General features: G+C 40.2%; 1 protein-coding gene across 7 annotated transcripts in view; it reads left to right on the top strand.

Annotated features, from left to right (window-relative positions):
* The window catches only part of Eya4 (EYA transcriptional coactivator and phosphatase 4), a 237,307-nt gene extending 224,137 nt beyond the window's left edge, over positions 1–13,170 (top strand). For 3 of the 7 annotated variants that reach the window (XM_029533097.1, XM_029533098.1, XM_029533096.1), the window contains 5 exons: positions 2,095–2,153; positions 2,260–2,420; positions 4,791–4,905; positions 6,905–7,026; positions 8,475–8,677. In XM_029533097.1, the coding sequence (XP_029388957.1) occupies positions 2,095–2,153; positions 2,260–2,420; positions 4,791–4,905; positions 6,905–7,026; positions 8,475–8,674 (657 nt within the window). In that variant the 3' untranslated portion in view covers positions 8,675–8,677. Of the gene's footprint in view, positions 1–2,094; positions 2,154–2,259; positions 2,421–4,790; positions 4,906–6,904; positions 7,027–8,335; positions 8,437–8,474; positions 8,678–12,055 lie in introns of those variants that run through there. The other 4 variants (XM_021221739.2, XM_021221741.2, XM_021221740.2 and 1 more) reach the window with 3 other exon arrangements.
* The last annotated feature ends 5,897 nt before the right edge of the window (positions 13,171–19,067 follow it).

Genomic DNA, 19,067 nt, shown 5'->3' with positions numbered 1-19,067 from the left:
CTCTCTCTCTCCCTCTCTCTCTTTCTTCTTTCTTTGTTTCATCTTCCTTTTTACAGAGTTTCTCTGGGCACCCCAGCTGTCCTGAAACCTTGTCTGTAGACCTGGCTGGCCTTCAAATCTCATCGATCCACCTGCCTCTGCTTCCCAAGCTCTGGGATTTAAGGTGTATACCACCACTGCCCAACTATATAGGCACATTTTTAACCAGGTATGTTGCATACTTTGAGCATATCTACCATTGCATAGTTGCCTTTCTTCTAGTTTTTAAGTTTTTCGTCCAACCTGTTTACTCCCCAAATATCTGGATTGATTATTTCCTACCTCTAGAACATGCCTTTAAAAATCCATATATCCTGGTTGTCTCTCCCACATGCGTCTCAGATGCATCAGGTAGAATAACTCCCCTCAGCCCTTACCTATGAACATAGGTAAAGGTTTATTCGAAAATCACTAACTGATATTTATGTAAACCTTAGAACTTCTAAAGTAAGTACACACAGAGTTTTAAAGATTTTTGTTTTCATTTTACATTGATGGTTGTCTTACCTTCATGTATCTATGTGTTCCATGTGTATACAGTGCCCAGAGAAGGTAGAAAAGGGTGTTTTCAGCCTCATGAGGAGTGCTGGAATCTAAACCTGGGTCCTCTGGAAGATTAGCCAATGTTTTGCAACACTGAGCCACCTCTCCATCCCAGATACATTTCGAAGTCACATACGAACACTTTCCCTGACTCTGCTCACCACTTCATTTGTGTCTTATTATTTCTTTGGTTCACATTCGTTTTATTTACTTGGGAAAGGATGCATCACACACATGTGCAGGTCAGAGGACAAGCTGCGGGAGTCCTTTCTCTCATTCCACCATGTGGGCTCCTGGGCGCGAGCTCAGGTCCTCGGGCTCAGAAGCTTGCTCTGTACCAGCTGACGAGCCATCTCCTCTCCCTCCAAGTCTGTCCATTAAAGGTAGTCTGAGTCCATTGAAATGGGATCAATACATCCTGAGTGGAGGCCGAAGACTCCACATTCGGTACTTGATTACAGACCCTTCCAGGTCTGTTATAACAAATTTGAAGTGGCCCAAAAGCTGGGAAATGTTAACTCAGTAGTGGAACACTTGCATAGCATGTGCAGGCCTAGCTTCAATCCCCTGCAAATCAGCCTGTTTCTGTCTTTGTCCGTCTCTGTCTCTGTCTTTGTCTCTGTCTGTCTCTGTCTCTCCCTCTCTCTGTTTCTCTCCATCTCCCCATCTCATTGATTTTTTTGTGAATTATGATCATTTGTAACTGCTAATTGTGAACTTACTCTTCTGAGAGCTAGGCATTTTAAATCTTATCAGCAAATTTTGCCTCAAATCACGAAATCTTTCACGGGAGCCTTGCAAAAACTCAGAACAAGATTTTTGGAACTTCTCAGAGCCCAATTTCTATGTGGGAGCCACTATTTGCTTTAAGTAAAGTCTAACTTGAAATCAGATCCAATGTGGGCACACTTAACAAATTTATTTTCCTTGGAGGTTGTGTTGCTTTTGGTATGTAAATCTTCAAGACTTTACTAATATTCGTTGACATTTTAAAAACACTAAAGCCCAATGAAAGGAGGTGTCACTCTATGGCCACTACCTTTATTCTGTATCAGAACACCGGGGCTTTAAGTAAGATGACACCTTCACACTAGCAAAGAGCAGGAAGTCTTGGAAAGCTCAAGACACAATGTTCCGAGGTCAGGACCCCTCCACTTCCACCAAGCAAATAAATAAGTGACCACTTGAGATGCTCAGACCCCAGGCACGGTGCAGATTTTCAGATTAGCAAGGGCACGGATCTCAAAAGACTAGAGAGCTCTTCTTATCAATGATGTTAAGATTAAACTTATTTTTCAAAGCACCCCGAGTTTCCAGACTGCTTTATGGATTTAGATCTCAGAGAGGTGGTACCATTTCCCTGCCTGCTTAAGAAAGCAGCTATCAGAGGGAGGCAGAGTGGACCCATGCTGCCACCTAGTGGCCGTAGCCTGATGCTGTGGGATGATGGGAAACCTGAAGGTGTTAGCCACGTTTGGGCGATAGGTAATGTCTGTCGTTCCCTTTTCCCAGGAGTGTGATCAAGTCCACATAGATGATGTTTCCTCCGATGACAATGGTCAGGACTTAAGGTAAGCCGCGCTCTCAGTCTTCCGTTTCCTACAGAAATTCAGCTGTGGAGTTTTGCACATGTAATTATTTCTTCTGTTTCTTTTTAATGTATTTTGGGTGTTGCAGTACCTACAGTTTTGCAACTGATGGCTTCCATGCAGCTGCAAGTAGTGCGAACCTTTGTTTGCCAACAGGTGTGAGAGGAGGAGTGGACTGGATGAGGAAGCTGGCTTTTCGTTACAGAAGAGTAAAGGAATTATATAACACCTACAAGAACAATGTTGGAGGTACGTGTGGCCGATTCCACCCAGTGTCAGCACCCTGACACTCAAGCTGTAGTTTCACAGTGGAAATTAGCTACTGGAACGAAAACCATGAAGGAAAGCCAACCATGAAGGCTCGAGCTGAAAATCAGTGAGCCTGGATTTCTGCTCTTGGGATTGCGAGGGAGGGATCCAGTGCACCCTTGAAAAAGGACTTGGCCGTTTGCGGAAACCTTGTGTTCTAGGGTGTTTTCTCTGTTTCATCTGTATTACTCTGACATTATCAACAACAACAAAAAAAAAACAGACAAGGGAAGGAGGTGGTCAAGAGGCCCTTGCAAAGACAAGAGCCACAATTATTGAGCTAGTGCCAATCACTGAGAGAAAATTCATGCAGCAGCTTGTGAAAGTTCAAAATGTGCAACAGATGTATTGGATTTAAAAAAAAACTCACAAATCGTCTGACAATGTATCTCTCTACATAGGGCACAGTGCTCTCTGTAATCTTTGGATTTTAAAAGTTCCAATACACTGTAGGTAGTATCTAAATCACATTATACTTACAATTTTATAATAAATCATTCATATAATTTGAGGCAGTATTTTAGACCCTTAGCCTCAGACTGCAACTCTGGCTGTGTTTCTAGATACAGAAAAAAAAATGGCTCTTCTTTATTGTTAGAATCAGCTTTAGGTCAACACATTCTCAAGATTAGTTCCAGAGTCACACACACAACTCTTCCAGCAGGCTGTTGGTTTTCCTTTTAAAATGAAATGTCTTTGAAGAACAAAAACCTAACGTAACCCAAAAAGAAAATGAATTTTCTAAATACACATCTGTCTATGTGTATGCTCACACGTACACCCTAGAGTAAAATAAATATAATGTTCCTCCACAGCGAACCCATTGCCCCCATCTGTCTCCAGCTTGAGGATGGGGTTGTGTGTCTGTTTGCCTGCGATTGCCAACACTGAATCACATCAAATGCTCAGGGAACCCTCAGCAAGCGTAAAACACAAGGCAGAGTTACAGACTTATGAACGTTTGAAATGACAGGAAGCTTAGCAGGGAAGGCTTCGTTTCCACATAGATAACTGAGCACTGCAGGCTCTAGTGACACCCTGTGGCTCTCGCTCCTGGCTTAGCTCCTAACTCACTCTAAGGCTCTGTCCCACACACTTTTTAAAATAATTGTAAACAGTATGTTTAAATTTTTTAAACTAAACATCCCTCTGAGAAGTCTAAAACTATTTAATTTGCATACCCCCTTTACAGAGTATTGCTTAAACTCTTTTAAAATTGGGAAGACTGATAGCATATCATCTTCTATCTTAGAAATTTTAATCAATATGACAGTTTATTCTCTGTCAGTTATTAGCGTCTTTTTATTGGACTGTGGAAACATAAGACTTTCTAGAAAATAGAAGCTTTAATTTTAAATATCTACAATTGCATATTGTTTGTCCTTGCTCCCAGTGTTTGAAATACAATTTAAGTGAGAAACCTTCCTTTTGAATGGATATTCATGTGCTCTCATTTTATCATGAAAGCAAGGTTACATTGCTTTTCCATTTTTTTCTTTTTTATCTTCCCTTCATTCCTCCCTCCCTTCTTTCCTCCTTTCTTTCCTTTTCTTTTCTCTCCTTTTTTTCTCCTCTCCCCTCCCCTCCCCTCTTTTCTTTTCTTTTCTTTCTTTTCTTCTCTTTTCTTTTCTTCTTGTCAGTGTCTGGAGCCTCTTGCACACCAGCCATGCGCTCTACCAATGGCGGATGGCCCAGCCTCTCTGTAAACTTTAGCCCACCTCCTTCTTCCCACCTCTTCTTACAGATGGATAGGACTTTGGATTTTCAACATAGCTATTTAGTTCTTTAAAAAAAAAACAAAAACAAAAACAAAAAGTATCATTAAACGCAGGCACCGGTTTGACAAGCACTGTATCAGCTGCGTCAATGCTGGGGTGGGGGTACTTTTCCAAAGCAAAGCTATGATTCTGAAGAGACTATTATTCGTGGTGGTGAATTTGTGTTCCTGCTGGAGGAACCCCACCGCTCCTCTGACTGACATGCCCCAGCCTCATCAGTGGGACTCAGGCCCAGAAGCTGCTGAGCCTTTCAGCAGCTGTGTGAGAGTCCAGTCTCAGACAGGGAAGGAAAACTGGGGTCCCTGAGTGTCTAGCCAAGGATCTGACCCCTACATATTGTCTAAAAAAGAATTCAATACTGAACAAATAGTGACCAATCACTTCTGAAAGGATGAATCCGTATTGATACGTCTGTACCTCTTTATGACACAACCAAAATAAAAAATTATTTATTGTAGACAGAAGGGACACCAAGCTTGCTACTCCAGGGGCGGTGTTCGCCTCCTGACTGCCTGTTTATTCGGTGTTTCAGGACTCCTTGGCCCTGCTAAAAGGGATGCATGGCTGCAGTTAAGGGCAGAGATCGAAGGCCTAACAGATTCCTGGCTGACGAACGCACTTAAGTCTTTATCAATTATTAGTACTAGGTAAGTGTGGTTGCGGCCTTTCGACTTGAACTATGTGGAAGATCTGGGTCCAGCAGCACAACAGAGAAAAACCGTTCCAACTGCTAGCAATTTGCCACCTCCGTTGATTTCTGTGTGCATGTGCGCCGCATGTATTAGTGCGTGCATAAGTGCCCGTATGCGTGCTATGTGTGCCTGCATGGGTACGTGCATGCGTGACTGAGTGGGTGGGTGAGTATAAATTTGGGAAGTGATGGCTGGTGGGTAAGATTAACCTTTACTTTTTATCATTTCATAGTTTTATTTCTGATTCGCGTTCATCAATAAAGACACAGTTAACTAATGTGTGGGTAACACATAGGAGGCATAAAAAGAGATGTTATCCAGACAGAGAGCAAATACAGAAAAAGGTTGCTGGAGTGAAAGAGGAGCCCAGTATTTAGGACATGAAAGTAAATTTATCTGTCAGATCCGATGTGTGGTTCCTTTCTGGTCACGTGATCAGAAGCTTCACCAATAACAGGAAGTCCTCGTTGGGGGCTGCACGTGACTTCCTCGCTTAACTCGGGCAGACACGAGCACTCTGTTCACTTCTCAGTGTCACATTCTAATGTAAAGTCTGACAGGCATGAAGTCTTCTTGATTCAGCTTGGTAGTCCCTGGGATCCGGTCTATACAAAAGGGAGAGCTGCCAAGAACTCAACCTGAAGAGTCAAGCCTGGGACAAAGTTGTCCATTGCAACTGTTTGAAATGTTTGGCTCAAAATAAGTTAGATTTTACTGTATGTCTATAAAGGTAACAATTGGGGTAGATATGTAGAAATCTTAGGAAGGGCATTAAAATGCAGGAACTACCCGACAGATAAAGTAAGTGGCTTGGACACGGAACTTCCTGAGTCATGATGTCTGTAACTGTGACATAATCAATCAAGCGGCAGGGACTCTGGGGCAGGAAAACTTGGAAATCGTGTAGAGGATGTGGAGTCATGCTCATTTCTCCAAGAACTGTGTCAACAGCTTATTCTTAGATTTTCTAAGAATGACCTTACGGCTATCTCAAGGATATGTGACCTTAAGAAATGAATAGATGAATAGAAAGAAAAGGCCTTAGAAAAACAAGTCAAATGCCCCCTGACTAGTGGGCTATGAAATTGGCTATGGTATCCAGATAGTTCAGCACTAACACATGGGACATTTTCACAAAGCCCCAAAATGTATGGAAAACAATTTGATGATTTGTGTGTCAGAATTCTCAGCAAAGTTGAGTTATATCTTACCATAGTTGTTCTATCATTAAAGAAGTAACTCCAAGTGCTGGGGAAAAACAAAAACAAAAAAACAAAAAGCCTCGAGATTGCATTCTACATAGTCACGAGTAACCGACAGCCACCAAAACAAATTATGTAGTCACAACTAGCAGAAGTGTTCACTTGCAGATAATATGAGGGTAATAGATAAAATAATACAAGTCTCACAAAATCACAAAATCAAGGAAGCAGAATAAGAAATTGTTTATATAGTATATAATTGCTAATGGGAAAATAAATTCACAAATGAAGACAGATGCTATCTCTGTGTGATCATCGTCACTACATCTCATTTCCTTCTTTATATTTGTCCTTTAAAAATTTTCTATTGTAGAGTGTTGATAATTTTGAAAGATGACCTAAATACTAATACCACATGATGTAAATGGTGAAACTTCACTTCAAAACCACCTCTTCAAACTTAAAAGACCTGTGTCTGACATCACCCAGCTTTGTTCTCACCACATAAGAGTCTAAATGACTTTGAATGGACATCATCTCACTCTGACATATCAGAGAATGGTCTCCGTTTGCATGTAACCCTTAATAACCTGCCATGTCAGAGAGTGTCTGTGGACGGACAGCACTCCCTGCTAAGTACTGAAAGAGGGCGTTTCTTAAGGAGCTTAGAAACAACAGTGGCTATTTTCAATCTGTGCCGGCAGAAGCTGTTTGCTACGAGAAAGCAAATGTGTATGTTTCATCCCTGTTAGGAGTAACTGTGTAAATGTCTTGGTAACGACCACCCAGCTGATTCCTGCTCTTGCGAAAGTCCTGCTCTACAGCCTAGGAGGTGCTTTCCCCATTGAGAACATTTACAGCGCAACGAAAATAGGTAAGTAAATTATCTGAAATTCTGCGTGAAATGGAGTCACATCTGCAGGATTATAATATATGTGTGTACATGTGTATGTATATATATATATATATATATATATATATACACACATATATATTACATATAATTGTTGATTCTCTTTTAACTAATTTCCTATTACCACATCCAGAAAATTTGTCAAAGCTTCAAATAACAAAATTGTGTGTAATTCATGATGCATGTGTATGTTTTACAAGAACTCTCAGCTAGTCAAACGCTGAACGCTAAATGTAGGAAACCCTCACTCATTCTGCCCACACACAATATCATACGCTATTCTAGCATATGTTGTCTGAGTAATATGTGCTCCGGCTACAGCATTTAATAGTTCAATTAATGAGAAACACAGATTTACATACTTAATAAAACTGATCTAAGTTTTTTTTTTTTAAAAAAAGAACACTATTTTGGAAGCACTGAGAAGTCTCAGATTAATTCTGTGACAATCAAAAGATAATTTCAGAAACAAGTGAAAATTTTTCATAGAGACTATGTACTTTATTGTCCATTACCTGAGTGTTTGTCCCCAATACACAGTAGGACTCAAATAACTACAGCCTGCTTCCTAGGTTGTGCCTGTCTATGATGACATCTTCTTTACATACGGTGTGCCGAGTCTCGCTGCCAATTACCATTCAAAACTAAAACTTCACCAGGTTCTGCCATCTTGTCAGAGTTAAGAGACAGCATATTCATTCCACTGTCTCTGACACAACCCTTGGGCATATAAATAGGTTGTACAAAATGCCCTAAAGGGCAACGAAATTACCTGTCGCCTATTGGCAAGGTTAAAATCCTAAGCTCTCCCACCCAACATAGCTATCATTTCTTTTACTCAAAGGATGATATTCTTCCCATTGGCCAATATTTTTTTAATATTTAATCTGAGAAAATCATTGTTATTTTTCCCTTATCACTAGTACTTTTTTTTTTTTATCATTCTAAACTAGCATATTAAGAAGAAGGAAAATGTCAAAAATAACAACGGCTGCAAGAACATTCTTAGAATGAAATTCAGGAAAAGAAGCCAATGTTATAAAGATAAAACATGGCTGCTGGTTCTATGGCATCCCCTCGTGTCTACGCACTTAATGACCTATTCTAAGTGAAGGGCACTTATCTTCAAATGTATGTGTTGATTTGTAGATGCAGTCGTCAAAAACTCCCTCCAATGCTGTTCCAAAGACACTAATAGAGCAAGCACTCTGTGGACCTTAAGGCTCCTGAGTACCATGGCCCCAAGAATAAACAACACGTTGTCTTTCAGGCAAGGAAAGCTGTTTTGAGCGTATAGTGTCCAGATTTGGCACTAACATGACTTACGTTGTGATTGGAGATGGCCGGGATGAGGAACATGCTGCTATCCAGGTAACTCCGCCCTGAACTGTATCTCATTTATCTTCCAGGAAAAGAAAGTTGCTTTGAGCGAATAATGCAAAGGTTTGGCAGAAAAGTAGTGTATGTTGTGATTGGGGATGGTGTAGAAGAAGAGCAGGCCGCAAAAAAGGTACCCTGTCTCAAACAATGTTGGTGTGGCACCTCTAGAGCAAGCCTTCTTGTTTGCATCCCTGTAGTTTGGCCAATTGGCAGCTTGACAAGTGATTGACACTTCGAGTCGCAAATCAATTAAGAGCATGAGAGAGTCGATGTGGGCCTGCCAATAAACCATTTGGAGTCTAGCATTTTATGCCTGGAATTTGATAGGGAACACAGGAAAATTGATTAATATTTATTCAATCATATGGAAATAAGAAATATATTCACACATTAGGAACATATATTTAATACACACACATAGACTCACACCGTGCGCACAGTGATGAATAAACAAATTCACAGGATTTACTAGAGGAAGTGTGGCAGGTTCATAGCCTAGTCAGTAAGGGGAGCCCTAGACGCTCAGATTGCACACATTTCTTGTGAGTGCCTAGAGACAGACAGGTTCCTCCATACCAAATCCTGAAGATAAGCTGGATAGCTGAAGGAAAACTTGCCAGAAGTCTTTGTCCACATGCTTAGAATAGGAGCACCCTTAGTAAGTGCTGTGAGGTTGTCCTAGAGTCTTTTTTTTTTTTTTTAATTAGATGTTTTCTTCATTTACATTTCAAATGTTATCCCCTTTCCTAGTTTCCTCTCCGAAAATCCTCTATCCCCTCCTACCTCCCCCCTGCTCCCCAACCAGCCCACTCCCACTTCCTGGCCCTGGCAGTCCCCTATACTGGGGCATAGAATCTTCACAAGACCTAGGGCCTCTCCTCCTATTGGTGGCCGACTAGGCCATCCTCTGCTCACAGTCAGCTATTGGATGGAACACAGGGTCCCCAATGAAGAAGCTAGAGAAAGTACCCAAGAAGCTGAAGGGGTCTGCAGCCCTATAGGAGGAACAACAATATGAATTAACCAGTACCCCCAGAGCTCATGTCTCTAGCTGCATATGTCCTAGAGTCTTATGGGCAATGCTTCTCACATCTACAAGTTTCTCTCTGAGAGCCAAGCAGTTGGCTTTGAACATGTGCAGGAGATCTGGTAGGCCCTACTTATTTAAATAAGTTTTATCTGACACATATTTCTGACAAGAAACTAGGGCAGTTGTAAAATCACTAAGTGGTTGGTTTAGCATCAGACAGCACAACACTGCACCCACTTCTTCCTTCACTGAGGAGCCATGAAAGAAAAGGACTACCAATGACAGCATAGCTTCTAAAGGAAACGCCATCCTTCTTATCTACAGGCGGTTTAAATCACCTTCCAATAAAGCCGCTACTAAACACATGGGTCAGAGCGCTGACCCAATTTCTCTAGAATAATCAGAACGCACAGTTCCATAGGGGAGTCGGTGACCCTAACAGAAGGCTAACCCAGTCACCTCAAACCTAGCAGCTGGAGGGAGGGAATATGTTCTACTTCAGAAGGTCACCAGCAGCTACCCTCTGAAATCCCTGTGCTTCTCCACCCTGTTAGGAGAGCTGAGGTGACACGAAACTCCCTGGGTGTTAATTAGCAGTGGCTGTGACTTAAGACTGCACACTGGTCCCAAGGACGCTATGTACAAGGTCAGCCATGCAGCCTTAAGCAGCCCAGCTGGCCCTGCTGCCGCCGCTGCCTCCGCCTGTAGTGTTTAAGGCACACACAGTTGCTATCTCTTCTGGAGTTTATGGGTGCTTGGGATTCATGTGATTTTAGTTTTCCACATTGGCACCACAGTCACACATAGTGCACACCAGACCCTCGAACACTAGAATCTCCTTAGCCTATGCGAAATTTATTTAACTCTAGGGCAGAACAAATAAGCTCACGTTCACAAGCCAATGACAATATGTTTGTTAAGAATTAAGACTTATCTAGTCTGTGCTAGTTATCCACACTGAGACTAACACTCTGGGCCTGTCCTCTGGATTAAAGTTCATGCTTCGGGGGAAATAGCTTGACTCCAAATGGGTCAAAATTTCAGCTAGAATGCTGTTTTCAAATGGTTGTATAAGTAGGTAGAGTTTGGGTGATGGGTAAAGGCTATGATTCTGTTTGGAAACACAGGTGGCTGGTTGCCCTCGCACCCACAATGCATGCTTTTCTCTGACCATAGAAGTAATCGCATGTGTAGGCCTTCTGAGTACTGTTTTGTTGTTACAAATAGATCTGAGCTGAAATGCAAAACATTGCCCTTCTCAAAATTCTTTGCTCTAATCGAACTAAAACCCATGTTTGTGAAATTTAAAGAGAACTCAAAAAAGGATCAAATCTTAGCAACAGGAATAACAGCAACTCTCCTCTCAGAACACACCAGGGGAGATATATACATAAAATTTAAATTTTCTAGGAGCCACATTCAAAAGTAAAAAGAAACAAATAGAATAAACTTTAATAATATCTATTAATTGGCTCAATCTGTATAGAATGTTATATATCAATATCTAGTCTATATAAGAATTATTGACATGATGTCTATATTACTGTATAGGCCTTAGTTTGAAATTCAGAATGTATTTTAAATTGGACTAAACATATTTTAAATGTTTATAGCTGCATGTGGTTAGTAGCTACCATGCTGAGCAGCAAAGAATTCCGTAGTAATACTGATAATGATAAAGCTTTATGTTAAAACAAGATATCGTTTCCATATATATAGTTTCCACTACATACAAGACTACATTCTATTTATATACATCTTAGAAGATGTCCTAAGTTCAATGTAATAATTAATGCAATTGTTTTGCAATTGACTGAAGTATATTTTTTCATTATTATTATTTCCAGTGAGATTTCCTCAGGTATTATTTCCAATCAATCTTTTCTGTAAATTCTGAATACCACAACTGTAGTGCACATTAGCACATCTCTGGAAGGCCACAAGGTAGCATACCATTTAATATTCCGTCTACAAACTTGGAAATTGTATGTGCAGCCCTCTCTGTCTTGTACACAGGAAATAAACCACACCATCTCCTGGCTTAAGTTATTAGTTATCTGAGGCAAGTAAGAATATGATCAATTCTCATATTTTTATTTTACTTAATCTGGTTCCAAGTTGTTTTTAACACAGAGACAAATCCACTCTCTTTCCCTTTCAAATTGCCAAAGACTATGGGTTTAGGAAGTTAGTGGTCTAAATTTATCTCATTTTTAACCAAGAAATTGACTTTTGAAGGTACAGTGCAGACTGATAGCTGTTGTTCCCAGGCCTTGCAGGATTTCTAGGCCGACTTGCCTTCCCCAGTGTTGACCTTGGGAACACTGATGTACAGAGTATTGGATGTTGTACCATTAAAATCCAGTTCAGATCTATTTCTCTATTCCTTGGAATATTCCACATTGGTGCTACCAGACTTCCACCTGTAGATGGCCTCTATTAAACTCCCTCCCTTGAACACGGGTGAACACCACATCTGGGTGTGTGCTCCTGTCTCCGTGGAATGATGGTTATGATCTGTCTCCAATTCTTCATTCCTACCCTCTACCTCTCCCCTCTCTCCTTGTCTTGACCACACAGCACAACATGCCCTTTTGGAGGATATCAAGCCACTCGGACCTCTTGGCTCTACATCAAGCACTGGAATTAGAGTATTTGTAACTGTATTCTCTAGCTGGGGATCCATTTTTTTTTATATATATATTTCAAGTACACTGTATTTTTATGTGTGATCCAATGCCGCTGGCTTCTTCTACACATATTAATGGTCTTAACGGATGAAATCATACTTGGAATGAAAACTCCAGAGTGAAGAATTCAGGTTGCTGAATGGAATTAAACTTTAGTGCTACAGAAAGGAAGCTCTATGGTCTTATTGTCTTTACAATACTTTCATGGTTTAAAAAGTAATAATAACAAAAATCTGTGGCAGTTGCTGACACGTATCGAGTGAGTCCTAACAAGAATTAACAGCTTTAGTAAAGAACTCGAACCCTCCCGAGCCACAGCACCTGCTCTGCCTCTGACAAGGTGGTTGAAAACATTCCTCAAAATGGGAGCTCTTCTCAACCCTGAGGTTTGAATCGGACTTATAGCCTACCTAGCCCAGAAAATCTGAATCAGAATGCACTCAGACTGTATAACGACAGTCCTATCTAGACCTGTAATTTGTGTAAATTATTGATGGAAATAATTTACTGTGACTTTATTAGCAGCTGACTCTGAAAGTGTTTGCAATTTTTCTCTTTATTTGTCAGGGTGGGGAAAGGGCTGGGGAAGTGGGAATATAATATTGTCTCTTTTATAAGTTTGGCAAAGAGAATGTTCATACTGATGTGTTGTGCCTTAAAGACAAGACAGCATTTGTGTGTTACAATGTAACTTTGATTAAAGTCTCTGTAGTTAATGAAAGACAAAATCAAACAAACAAATCAAACAAGCAAAACAAAAACCTGTATGATAATTCCTCACATGACCAAATTTAAAATTCAAGCTATCAGTGTAATATGGAAACATCAACAAACTGAGTATTTGTTAAAATGAGAAACCAGAAAAAACAATAATACAAGAAAGCTTGCATTTTAATTGGGTTCTAAATGATTCCAGTATTCAGTATATGCCAATTATCTGAACACCCAATCATAAGCAGATTTGGGAGACTATGGGTTCTTTATTTAGAGAATGAAATATATATATATATATATATATATATATATATATATATATATATATATATCTCAAAGTCTCAAGTGTCCTCTCTTACAGTTTTCTGGAAGGAAAATTAAGAGCCATGTTCATGTCAACACCCAATTTTAGTTTAAGACTGGATATGTGCCAGTTGCTAAGGACAATATCATGGTGCACATTTAGCAAATATCATCAAAGTCATTTTTAGAACATGCTATGGAATGGATGTAGCTTAAAACACACATTGAGTGGGCACAGCGGAGTGCGTTTGTCTTTCATGCTGTTGCAAAAGCAAGTATCATCAGTGATAGAAGGCAGGTATACTAGATAGCTCTCAAGAAAAAACTCAGAATCTATGAATATCTTATATAATATCATCTTAAGTTAATTGTCAAGCAAGCTCTATCCTGACGACATCACCAGATCACAACAGTAAAAGGGTATTCGCTCTCCTTGGAACACACCAGTCCAGACAGGAATACACTGGTTTCTTCCTGTATGGTTGCTGAACAATGCCTGCATTCATTCCTGGGAGAGCCTGGATGCAGTGTGTCTGCCTGTCTTTTTGTCTTATTGGTGTATAGCCCATACTGGTAACACAATACAGATTCTCCTGTCGTTTCTTATGACATGATTTGCCTTGTGGAAATTTAAGACTTCAAGAAGGAAAATATTCTAATGGTGTGAGTGCCTGAATCTCTCTGCATTCTGAATGACATAAGATGGACCCGAGAGTCCAGTTCTTAGTCAGTGCCCCTCATCTGAGGCTGCTTCATAAGAGGTCATCATCTGAGACTTTTGCAAGTTAAATAAGGCCAACATTTTGCTCAAAGATCACAGAGAATACTCTGGAAGGGATGTATTTCTTTAGAGAATGATGTGGCCCTGTTTACAAAGGGTAGATGAATAATAAGATAATTCTGCATAAGGTAGGGACTCCTTATCTCAGTCCTTACTTTTTAAACATGGCTTTTGGTTAATCTTTCCCCAATGCTATGGTGGCAAATAATGGTTGGAGTATTTTAATACTAAGACTATTAATAATAAATTTTATACTCCTTCTAGTCTTCAGCTTGAAAGTGGTTAAAAGGTCAGAGATTTTCTTTTTTTATTACTGGAACTCATTCGTATTTAGTACTACGACTAAAACCAAGTCAGTTTGACACATAGCCGATTTCTTTCATTGATGGACTTTGTGTCTCTACATCGAAAGTTAAAATTCTTCTTGAAATCTGATGGACAGGGCTTCTTAGAGTGCTCCACTTGAGGGCCAGAGAGGCTCGTTCAAATGCCCAAGGACTGGCGTTGGCCTCCTCCTTGCTCCAGTTGATCCATCCCCCTTTTCCAGCCCTGCATATCTGTTAAGGGAAGGCAGCCAGTGTAACACCTCAAGTGAGGCTGATGGAAAACGGATTGTCCATCGAAACAATGGTGACAGCCAGAAAGAAAGCCATGGCCCAGCCTAGTCACATCACCTGAGCAGGGTCAAAGTACAACTCTTCTCTTCCCACCTGAGGACAGGAAAGTGCTCCATCTTTCTAAAGACACACCAGAGAAACAGCAATAAAAAAGAAATAAAATAAAAATAAAAAAGCAGCCCCGCGGGCAGTTCCTACCTTCTATTTTTTATGTAGAATATCGTGCCTTATTATAAATGAGTTTGAAAACTGCTCTCCAACTCAGATGGGGTTTGGGCTATTACATATTCAAGCTTGGTATGATATTAGAAAAAAATAACTGCCTTATATTGCACCTTAAAAATATCAAGACTCTATCACTTGAGTAAGAAACTAGGTGGCCTAACTGCAACATTATAGCATACATCTAAGATGATTAAAAACCCTGAAGAAATGTGCAAATCCAATTCAGAGGTAAAAATAAGATTTTAAGATTATATGGTCTGTGCACAAAAATAGGTCCTAACTGTCTGCCGAGCTAAGATCAAAATAGCTTCAACAGCACGCCCTACTGTGAAGTTTGTTTTGTCAAACCTACTCATTGGTGACAAGGCTACATTCTCCATGAATACAGCGTTTAGTATTTCTTTTCAACACAAACCTAAGCCTCATGAACCAAAGTTGCATTTTGACTCCCAGCTATGGTGGGGTTTTAGGGACGCTCACAGTCAAAGTCAAGGGGTTTCTGTTATGTATTAGTAAAGTATAGATTATTGGGGCCTACATAATTTAAAGAAATGTAAATTAATATTAAAAGCTTGTAAAAATATGTACATCTTTACTATTTCTCAATAAATACCTTTGCAACTGTATACTTTGTCTTCACTCATCCATTCTGTAGAGATTTTTAACGTGCATGTATTGCTTGATTCTAAACCATGTGGAATTCATATTTAGGTCTCCGAATGTAGTGTTCCATCTTCTTATGCAAAAGCGTTTTCATTGAAGACCTACTGAAGAATAATATAGTAAATGTCCCTAATAAATACAGGCTAGTTTTTGAAGGTGTGGGCTGCAAATAGGAATCTTCATTTAATCATGAACAATCATAATACAACCAAAATGTGTTCATGGTCAGAGAGTGTCTATTTGAATTTGTGGGCATTTACTATATGTATTTGTATTTGTATGTCTGAATGTGTAAGGGTATGTACTTGCCAGATCCTGCATACGCATGTGGAGTGAGACATCAACTTGTGGGAGTCCATTTCACAATGTGAGTTACAACTCAGCTTGCCAGGTTGTCCCGTGACCTGCTGAACCATCTCGCCAAAATAATAGAATATTTATAGAAAGTCCATTTAGATGAACATGGTTGTAACTGTTATAATCTATGGCTCATTGTTATTAGAATCTTCCCAAGAGAATAGAAACATGTCTTCACTAAATGAATTTAATATTTTGTTATCACATTATTGTATTCATTTCTTCACCAAGGCATTGTTGACATGAAGACTAAAGACAAGCTTCAGAACTGATTTTACTCATTCACATTTTTTTAAAAAGAAAACTCCAAATTAACAAAATTTAGAGGGAATTAGGTGAGGATTCTCCAACAAACCCTACACCATAAAAAAGTTCACTGAGATGTGCAGAATACATCGGATATGTTTAAAATTAATTGACTAGACCAACTTCTTTCTGGTCTTGAACGTCTAACTACCACTGAAAGGTGAGTTTTTGAGATATATTAAATTTCCTATCCCCTGGGCTCCAAACAAGTATGTCTTCTTTGCCTGTTCAGTATACTTGCATGGATGAAAGGTCTCAAACGAATGTACACAAACCAGAGAAAATGCTGCTAGTCAGCCACCTTGCATCTCTGCACGATGACCATCCAGGCCACAACTGTCATTTTCTACTTGCATCACCATTTGCCACTAGTTGAGCATCCTTAGGCCCTCAGACCCCTTGAGTACCTGTCATTATAGCAGCCAGAACAATCCCTTGAATCAGAACATGCTCCTAGGCTTCCAAAAGTGTCTAGCCAACTGCCTGCCAGCCTCCCTCAGCATAGTGCCATTGTACAATGACTTATGTAGCCTAAATGAATGGTCCAGTGATTTTAAGTAGTTCATCTTTGCACTACATTCTCCAGTCAATTTCTTACTGCTGAATATTTGTATTTTGGGGCACACACTGGCAACCAACTTGTGCAGAGTCTCATCTCCAGCTTTTCTTCCTTTAGAAGACTTTCACCAGACATCTCCACTGTATATGTTCTACCATTCCTTCACGCCTTCTCTTGTGGCTAATGAGATTCAAATCTCTAACACTGGATGTGTCTCCACATTTGTATTGAATAGCATTAACCCTTCGTTTTACCTAATGTGATATGCATTTTATTCGCCTTTTATTCGGTGTTACTCGGCCATTCCTAGATATGCTCCGTGAATCTACAGATCTTGATGTGTCCTACTCTGCATCTCTGAAGATTACTGTCACATAGTAGGCACTCAAGAAGTGCTGTGGGGTGTACATCTAAACCACAGGATACATGTTCATGTTCACCATCTAGAATTAGCATGATTTCTAATGATACGACCAGACCAGAGGTAGACAAAGATAACATGCAGGTAAGTTGGCTGAGACTAAAAACGTCTACAGCATATCGGAATGCTTGGTAATGCACAGCTGTGTGAAAATAACAAACAATAGATATAAGTAATAATATATTTAAAAAGTGGTTGTATATAAACTGAGCCATGACCTTCTGGGTTAAAAAGACATCTTCTCCTGGTCCATAAATTGATTTCTTAGTATTTTATTCTGTTTATGGCTTGGAGTGTTTGCTCACCTGTGTGTGACCAGGTCTCCCCTTGTCAACCAGGTTAGCCTACAACTGTGTGTTTCAGGTTGGCCCCAAACTTCTGGCAATCCTCCTGCTTCAGCCTCATAAGTGCTAGGATTATAGGTCTAAACCACCACGTTAACTTTAAAAATGTATTAACTTTACAAAGTCACCGTGCTTAGCTGAATTAAAGTACTTCAGAAAAAAAAAAAAAAAAAACATGCACAAAACACATTTCTTTGAAAGTTCTGTAGTTTTTTAAAAAGACTTTTTATGCACACCAAATCTGTTTTCAATCGTGTCTCCCTCTTCCTCACATACTCCAATTGCCCTGTCACCCCTGTGACATACCTGCCCCCTCCCAACTTCTCATTCTCATACATCTATTGCACTGTGTTCAATTAGTGCATGGCCTTGGGAACATTTTCTAAAGAATGGGCAACCTACCAGAGTCCACATACCTGAAGAAAACTGACTCTTTGACCCAGCAGCCTTCAACTGCCGATAGCTCTCCAGTCCAGGATCAGACCACATGAAACCCACCCCTTATGTAATGGAAATTCAGCTAGTTTGATCTTGTAAGTCTTGTGCTCCTGTGATTTCGTGATTATATTGGTCACGTCACATCCAGAAGTCTTCCTCAGGACCAACCCACCTCTTCTAGCTCTTTCCATCCCCGTGTTCCCTGAGCCTTGGGTAGTGGTGATGCTTTCTCAACACTTGGACCACTTATGACGCTTTGCAATAGCTGTCACCCGAGGCAGAAAGAATCCTCTCTGGACACAGTTGAGAGCAGCACATATCTACAGGTATAAACATATAGGTATGTGGTAATCTGACAACAGGATGATTTGGAAAACCAACAATAGGCTCCCCTCTAGGGCCCATGTCCTCCCTAGCCATGCATTGTCTCATTGGCTGTCAGGCACTCTGTATTCTTGCCATATACCTTTGATTTTTATGCCTGGCAGCTGCTCACTGATAACAGTTAATTTCCCCAGGAAAACTTGAATAAACACATGATATGGAAAAGGGGTGCACACTTGGGTACATGGAGGGATTATGGAGTAAGCACATCTCGTAGAATCAAAGCAGAAGCCCCTCACAGCCTAGCGCCTGGGAGACACAAGGTCCTGAGTGAGCTCTGGGGTGCAATGGTGAGCATACGATATATGGTGTTTCACTTCATACATATGTGCCTAGCCAGCCTTCAAGGGTACACTTCCTAGAGAAAATGATTTACACACTGAATCTTCGAGAACAAAATGAAGGTTGTGGGGAATGGGGTGGGATTGGAGGCACCTGGGCTAAGTTAAAAGCACTCAAGAGAAAGAGGGCAAAGAGAAAAGAGGGAAGGTTATTAGGTTAGAGAACTTTAATGAAGCTCTCTTTTTTTTTTTTTTTTTGATATATATCTTTAAGTTTATTTATGTAGCTCAATACACTTATTTTTTAATTATTATTTTCTTTATTTACATTTCAAATGCTATCCCAAAAGTTCCCTATACCCCCCCCCCGCCCCTGCTCCTCTACCCACCCATTCCCACTACTTGGCCCTGGCCTTCCCCTGTGCTGGGTCATATAAAGTTTACAAGACCAAGGGGCCTCTCTTCCCAATGATGGTTTTATTATTATTATTTTCTTTATTTACATTTCA

The sequence above is a fragment of the Mus pahari genome, chromosome 21 (genome assembly GCF_900095145.1).
Source record: "Mus pahari chromosome 21, PAHARI_EIJ_v1.1, whole genome shotgun sequence".
Lineage (NCBI taxonomy): Eukaryota > Metazoa > Chordata > Mammalia > Rodentia > Muridae > Mus > Mus pahari.
Note: the sequence above shows the minus strand (reverse complement) of the source record. Positions and strands in the feature narration are given on the sequence as shown.